Raw genomic sequence first — 7444 nt, forward strand, 5'->3', positions numbered from 1 at the left:
ACGTCTTGGTTCCTCCTCCCATAACCAACTTTTTGCAGTCATTGCAAATTGCCAGTTTTTTATCCGTCAGACACACTTCAAAATAATCCCAAACCATGTCGTTCTGAACTCACTATGTTCACTGCTCGCTGTACATATCCTACGAAGTCAGACCTACACTGTTTCTATGTCCATTTCTCAGATGATGCAATTGTTGATGACTGAAGTGCTGATATCAACCAAACCAAACCCCCCCTCCACATCCCACCCCCGGAGAGTAAATAATGTAAATAATTGAATGTATATACTCTGATGATTAACTTGTGTGATGACTGTATTATGCTGATTGTATATATTTGTACCATGAATTAATTAACATGGACCCCGTGGACCCGGATAAGTTGAAAAACATTTAGTGTCAATTGTACGGAATATGTACTGTACTGTACAATCTACTAATAAAAGTTGCAATCAATCAGTCAAGTCAGTCACCGAGCAAGCTCACTTGTTAGCCACGGCTACAGCACCGGCAACAACACACTCTTGTTGTTGTTATGCTCCGCTCGCGGCGGTTTGATGAGGTCATCAAGCGTCGCCAGTAAACCTCTCATACTGCAGTCGTCAACTTCTGTGTTGTGTGTGTGGGAGAGGGGAGAGGGGAGAGGGGAGAGGGGAGAGGGGAGGGGCTGCTGCCTGGGAGACGCAACTGCTCTGTACTTCTCCCTACGTCCGTGTACCGCTCTGTACAGCGGAGTTTTAAAAAGTCATACATTTTACTTTTTGAAACCGATACCGATAATTTCCGATATTACATTTTAAAGCATTCATCGGCCGATAATATAGGCAGCCCGATATTATCGGCCATCTCTACTTGAAACTGGTTTTGATAAAAAGGAAAAATCCCACATTTCAGGTCAATGAGTGATTTGGTGGGAGTGTAGCTGTTGCTGAGAGAGTTTGCATGCTTTAAATATGTGTCATAAATATTAATAGATAAGTTAATGATGCAGAGTTATAAAATATTATTAGAAAATGTGTGATTGTAAAATCTCCTGAGCAAAATGTAAATGGATTGTGTTAATTGTGTTGCAAAGCGGAAGGATTGTTGTGATGTTGCGACCCCACGGACTGTAAACAAGGCAGAACATGCAAGAGGGGAGGGTGCTTGAGCACGTTGTCTTCAGCTCCTCCAAACATTGAAGTGTATTCCATGATTTGTGCAACACTTCAAGCAAGTGATTATTAGAACCTCTTTTTGTTAAAAGCAGCCAACGAGGTATTGTATTTTTGTCATTTCATTTCTTTCTGAGTGTTTATTGATGTGAAATCAAAGTCTGATGTACTGTATTGTACTGTATTTTGTAAGTTCTCACGGCGTGTTGGCGTGGATGGTGTGTACAGCAAGAAGGAGTCAATAAACGCCCGTTTTACAAAGAAGAACTTTCCTGTGTTGCCGTGAATCGAAAGGAGCTACACTAACTGTCTGGTGTTTTACAGGATTCATGGAAGTTTATTGTCATACCAGCACACGATACACATGAGATGGCACACAATTTAGTAGCACGTGAACAATAGGATTGGTCCTGGTGGAGATCTACACTCTTAGTGCTTTTCTTCTTTATTCAGAGTAATCATTTGACTTTATAAAGGTTTTTTAACTAAAACAACTAAGTAAGTTGAAAAATATTTCTGTTTCTTGTAGTATTTAAAATGTATGATTTTTTTTTCTTCAATGTTTGCCCTTTTTCTGTCATGAACAACAGCCATGGAAAAAGTCTGTGCACGTGCTTATATATATATAATATATATATTTTTTATTTTCAAACAGTAGTTGTCCATTATTTGATGTTAAGATACTTTTGCCAACCATTGTTTTAAAACAAGATTAAAATGCCTTTTAATTTTGAAAAACAACTGCTGTGGAGTAGGAAACGGAAGTTGCTGGCTTCTAGCGCATGCGCAAATGTACTCCAAGCCAAGCAAAAAGACGAAGACCGCATGCTATGGTTGTTCGGAGATTCTTCGAATTCACGATCTTAAAGTCATATGATTCACAGCAAATATAGCAACAAATATCTCAATTGGTATTTTCCAAAGCCACGAAACGCGCATTGAGTTTGGAGCGATATCTGAAGTGAAGATTGAAGACGTGATAGAAGATGGACGACTACTGCTATGCTAAGATGGCGACGTCCGCTAAAAGAGAACATGAAAGAGAATCAGCGCCACCAACTTCCAGCAAATCACCAACGGAGATAAAGACGAAAGATGAAGGTGAGTGACTTGAAGTTTTGTCATTTGAAAACTATTTCAAGCCCTAAAAGTCGAAATGAGCCGCATTAATGAAGAATGTAAAGAAAGAGCCGCCATGATTGTTAGCTTGAAGAAGGCAGTGGAGTTCACATCAGAGGAGATGAAAGAATGCAAAAGTCAAATGAAGAAAGTGGAAGAGCAAAACAAGCGCTTGTGTAAAGAAAATAATGATGTGAAAGAAGAGATGTTGGGGAAGAGTAAGAGATGTGAAGAGAAGACTGGACCACATGTCTACATCAACGTGCAGAGGATTGGAGGTCATAAAGAACAAGAAAATACAAAATGTATGCTTTGTTCAAACACTAATGGTCAAATAAGATAGCTGGTAGTGTTTTTGTCATATTTTTGGTTTGAAAAATGTAACTGACAGCAAGTTACAAACATCTGAGCCCCTTTAAATATTTGTATTTCTTTCTAGTTCTTATGTTGTTGTTTTTCTAAAAAAGTTGTATTTCATTCCTTTGGTGGTGGTATGGTATGATATGTTTTAATAACAGATAGTTTATGTTAAAAAGTCCTCCTTAGCCTCCCTGATACCACGCTTCAGGCTGGCTCTGGCAGTGCTGTAGAGCTCCCCGTCGCCAGATCTGAACGCGGTGTCCCTCTCCCTCAGCAGCCTCTGCACCTCTCTCGTCATCCACGGCTTTGGAATAGACTCGGACGCGCGTATCCACAGTAACAGAGTCTGTGCAGTGTTTTATGTAGCCCAGTACTCCTGATGTGTATTTCTCCAGGTCCTCGTCTTCAAAGACCTCCCACGCAGTGGTGTCAAAGCAGTCTTGCAGCTTTTCAGTGGCACCTTCAGGCCAGGTGTTGATGGTCTTTGTTGTGGTGGGAGCACTTATCCGGGTGGGGGTGTATGCTGGGATGAGTAGCAGGGATATGTTGTCTGACTGGCCTATGTGTGCTAAAGGTCTAGCTCTCTAGTTCAGCTTAATATTGGAGTAAACCTTGTCCAGTGTGTTTTTGCCTCTTGTGGCACATTTTACATGCTGGTGTAGTTTGGGGAGCACTACCTTCAGGTTAGCATGGTTAAAGTCTCCTGCGATGATACGAGCAGCCTCCGGATACATGCTTTGTTGCTGGTTGATTGTATCATGCAGCTGACCTAGCGCCGTGCTAGCGTTAGCATCTGGCGCTATGTACACTGCGGTTAGCAACACAGCATTGTATTCCCTCGGCAGGTAAAAGGGCCGACATTTAATAGTCAGATATTCTAGATTAGGGGAACAGTGGCTACTCACAATGCTTGTGTGTGTTCCCCATGTGTCCTTTGTGAATATTAATAGTCCTCCTCCCCGCGATTTCCCTGTAGCCTCTTTTGTCCTGTCCAGGCGGTGTAGAGTGTAGCCTGTTAGCTCGATAGCTAGGTCCGGGATGGATGAATGGAGCCAGGTTTCTGTGACTATTAGCACGCGGCTATTCCTCACGGTGGTGTTCGTTGCTACCTGTAGCCTCAGTTCGTCCATCTTGTTTGCAAGTGATCTTGCATTTGTGAAAAATATACTCGGCAGTGGTGGTTTGTTCCTTCGTTGTCTCAGCCTCTCCAGCAGACCAGCTCTGCAGCCTCATTTCTGTTTACGCTCTCTATGCCGCCTGCGGCACTTTGTTCCGGGTATGATGTACCATGGAGATCCGGGTTGTCTCGCAATTTCTTCCGGGATGTTGTTTACACGGATAAACTCGGCCGTGACGGCGCTTTCTCCGGGAGATCCGACTTCTATGAGATCCTGCCTGGTGTAGACATTGTTTGCCCGACAGGATGTAAAAAGTAAAATAACAAAGACGTACATAAATAACATAAAAAAGCACCGAACGGGAGAGCGTAGAGCCTCTGCGACTAGTCGCGACGCCATAAAGCGGAGCTTTATGGACCCAGTGTTACCCCCGACAAAACATGGGCCCTGGAGGGAACGTCTCCCCTGCGCTCCTCGACCACGGTCTGGGAGCCCACAAACAGGAAAGGTGTAAAGCAACTCTTGCAGAGCGGCGGCTCCCTGTTTAAAGTGTCACATTTATTGTTAGTTTAGAAGCCCAAATACCTCCATATTACACTTCATGCACCCTCTTTATTAACCAATAGAATTGTCCTTTGTTGCCTTTCTTCCTCTCCACCATGTTATTGCTTGTATGCGCTTTGTGCGTGCGTTTTGACACACTCAACATCATGCGCCTTGGCTCTGTAGTCACCGCCACCCAGCGGCATTCAGATGAAAGAACGGTACCGGTACTTTTCAAAGGTGCTATAGTACCGATTTCAATTGATTAGTACCACGATAGTTTATTAGTAGCAGTATACTGTACAACCCTACTACACACACATACAGTACATAGAAGAAAGTGTGTTTTTATTGTTTGTGTCTTGCAGACGTCCAGCAGCTGATCGGTAATCCAGAAGAAGTTTCCCCTCAGTTAGGGGGGAGCTCCACTTTGAAGCAGGAGACTCCACAACCACCCTGCATTAAAAAGGAAGAGGAGGAACTCTGCATCACTCAGGAGGGAGAGTGTCTTCTAGGACGAGAGGAAGCTGATTACACCAAGTTTCCACTGAGTATTCTCTCTGTGAAGACTGAAGATGATGAAGAGAAACCACAAGAAGACAACATCTTAGCTCCATTATCAGATAGTGAGGCTGAAGACGAGGTTGAAGAACCTTTGAGCAGAGATAAAGACTGTGAAGGTGATATGAGGACTCACACTGACAACAAACACTCTGAATGCTCTACAAAGAAGAGAGGTAAAACATGTTTGAGCTGCTCAGTTTGTGCTAAAAGTTTTACTAAAAAGAGCAATTTGACTCAACACATGAGAACACACACAGGAGAAAAACCATTGAATTGTTCAGTTTGTGGCAAAAGCTTTTCTCGAAATAGCGATTTGACTAAACACATGAGAACACACACAGGAGAAAAGCCATTCACGTGTTCAGTTTGTGGCAAACGCTTTTCTCGAAATGGCAATTTGACTAAACACATGAGAACACACACAGGTGAAAAACCATTGAATTGTTCAGTTTGTGGCAACAGATTTTCTCACAATAGCAATTTGACTCAACACATGAGAACACACACAGGTGAAAAACCATTTAATTGTTCAGTTTGTGACAAAAGCTTTTCTACTAAGGGCATATTGACTACACACATGAGAACACACACAGGTGAAAAACCATTTAACTGTTGGATTTGTGGTGAAAACTTTTCTATTAAGAAGCATTTGACTGAACACATGAGAACACACACAGGTGAAAAACCATTCAGTTGTTCAATGTGCTGTAAAAGGTTCACACATAAAGCAGATGCAGTAAAACACACAAGAACACACAAGGGAAAATAACAAATTATCTGTTTAGTTTGTGGTATGTTGCTCATATGTGGTGACATCCACCCTACCCAGGACCTCCTCACTGCTTCTTTCACAAATATCTGAGGTATTCATACAAACTTGGATTATTTGGAGCATAATCTTATCCACTCATGACCCCATGTCTTCTCTGTATCTGAAACCTTCCTGAACAGTAAGATAGATGATGCTTCAAGTGCTTGGTTACTCCTTCTTCAGTCCAGGGACCTGGGGCCTCATGTGTCAAGTTTGTGCACGCTCAAAAACCTGCACTACACCCTTTTTCACTGCAAAGTTGAGATGTATCAAAACTGACGTTGACGCATAAGTGATGCTGGGTAACTGTTTGCATAACAAACTGCCAACTTTTACTCCTCAGACTGGTTGATGTGCAAATCAGAGACTTATGAACAATTAACCCCCAACACCCACAACCCAACCCCCACCTCCCTCGACATTCGGGCATAACAGGTTCAATCCGGCCCGTGAGATGAGTTTGCGAAGTGTAAAATTCAGCTGCATTTTTAATGAAAGAAACTGCTGTTCTAATTGTGTCCACTGGATGTCGCAATAGCAATTCTGTTAGGCAAGCAAATAGTTTATACCGGGGCGAGCAAGTATACCAAGCAAGAGGTAGATGGTAAAGCGGGGCTGTGACTCCTCCCCCTCCACCCAACGTACAACAGGAGTAAAATAAGCAATCAGTAACCCCACTTAAAATGCAGCATGAGACACTGCACACTGATATAGTTCTGTGAAAATGATTGTCTTCTGTGCAAATGTAAAGAAAGTGAACAGTGTGTGATTTACTGCAATACTGTCAGTCTTTTCACTTTTTATTTGTGCTTTGTTGAAATTGTTCACACATTGCACAGCTTTTATTTTTCTATCAATACACATTATGTCTAGAAGACAGGAAGTAACTCAACACTCTTGAATAGTTTCTACCTCAGTGTGTATGGTTTGTTGAGTTAGCACAGGATTAATATATGGAAATGACAAATGAGGTAGTTGATACATAGAATAGTTTTTATTCATGCTTTATTTTGTTTTTTGTTCAATCCTAGATGGGTTGTGACTTAGACTTAATCTCAGTGTTTCTATTAAACTAAGTTCATTGTGTTGTTCAAGGTGTTTTTGAAAATCCACCATTTTTTTCCTCTAAATGTTCAACTAACTTGAAGTGTTTTGTCAAGATGATTATTTGTGATGTGTACATTTTCCGAATGTGCTTGTTCTATTTTGGGTAGAAGTAAAATAAAGAAAATAATCTGAAGTTGTCGTAGTCGTATTTTTAAAGGCCTACTGAAATTATTTTTTTTTATTTAAACGGGAATAGAAGATCCCTTCTATGTGTCATACTTGATCATTTCACGATATTGCCATATTTTTGCTGAAAAATGAAAAATCGACAATAAAGTTTGCAACTTTTGCTCGCTGATTAAAAAAAGCCTTGCCCCTACCGGAAGTAGCGTGACGTCACAATCGGTAGTGCTGCTCAAAATTCCCCGTTGTTTACAATGGAGCGAGAGATATTCGGAGCGAGAAAGCGACGATTACCCCATTAATTTGAGCGAGGATGAAAGATTCGTGGATGAGGAACGTTAGAGTGACGGACTAGAATGCAGTTCAAGAGATATCTTTTTTCGCTCTGACCGTAACTTGGGTACAAGCTGGCTCATTGGATTCCACACTCTCTCCTTTTTCTATTGTAGATCACGGATTTGTATTTTAAACCACCTCGGATACTATATCCTCTTGAAAATGAGAGTCGAGAAGGCGAAATGGACATTCACAGTGACTTTTATCTCCA

General features: G+C 41.6%; 4 protein-coding genes across 6 annotated transcripts in view; 1 reads left to right on the plus strand and 3 right to left on the minus strand.

Moving 5' to 3' along the window:
* LOC133632307 (gastrula zinc finger protein XlCGF17.1-like) overlaps positions 1–7444 on the minus strand; it is a 607858-nt gene that overhangs the window by 391174 nt on the left and 209240 nt on the right. The window lies entirely within an intron of this gene.
* Positions 1–7444, minus strand: part of LOC133632342 (oocyte zinc finger protein XlCOF6.1-like) — a 309811-nt gene that overhangs the window by 158383 nt on the left and 143984 nt on the right.
* Positions 1–7444, minus strand: part of LOC133632323 (gastrula zinc finger protein XlCGF17.1-like) — a 293261-nt gene that overhangs the window by 76957 nt on the left and 208860 nt on the right. The gene's annotated exons all lie outside the window — the stretch shown is intronic.
* Positions 1972–6827, plus strand: LOC133632339 (gastrula zinc finger protein XlCGF17.1-like). Its single transcript, XM_062024721.1, has 2 exons — positions 1972–2253; positions 4661–6827. Exons 1-2 carry the CDS (start codon positions 2139–2141, stop codon positions 5623–5625), a joined length of 1080 nt encoding a protein of 359 aa, XP_061880705.1. The 5' UTR covers positions 1972–2138; the 3' UTR covers positions 5626–6827.

This window comes from Entelurus aequoreus, linkage group LG17 (assembly GCF_033978785.1).
Source record: "Entelurus aequoreus isolate RoL-2023_Sb linkage group LG17, RoL_Eaeq_v1.1, whole genome shotgun sequence".
Classification (NCBI taxonomy): Eukaryota; Metazoa; Chordata; class Actinopteri; order Syngnathiformes; family Syngnathidae; genus Entelurus; species Entelurus aequoreus.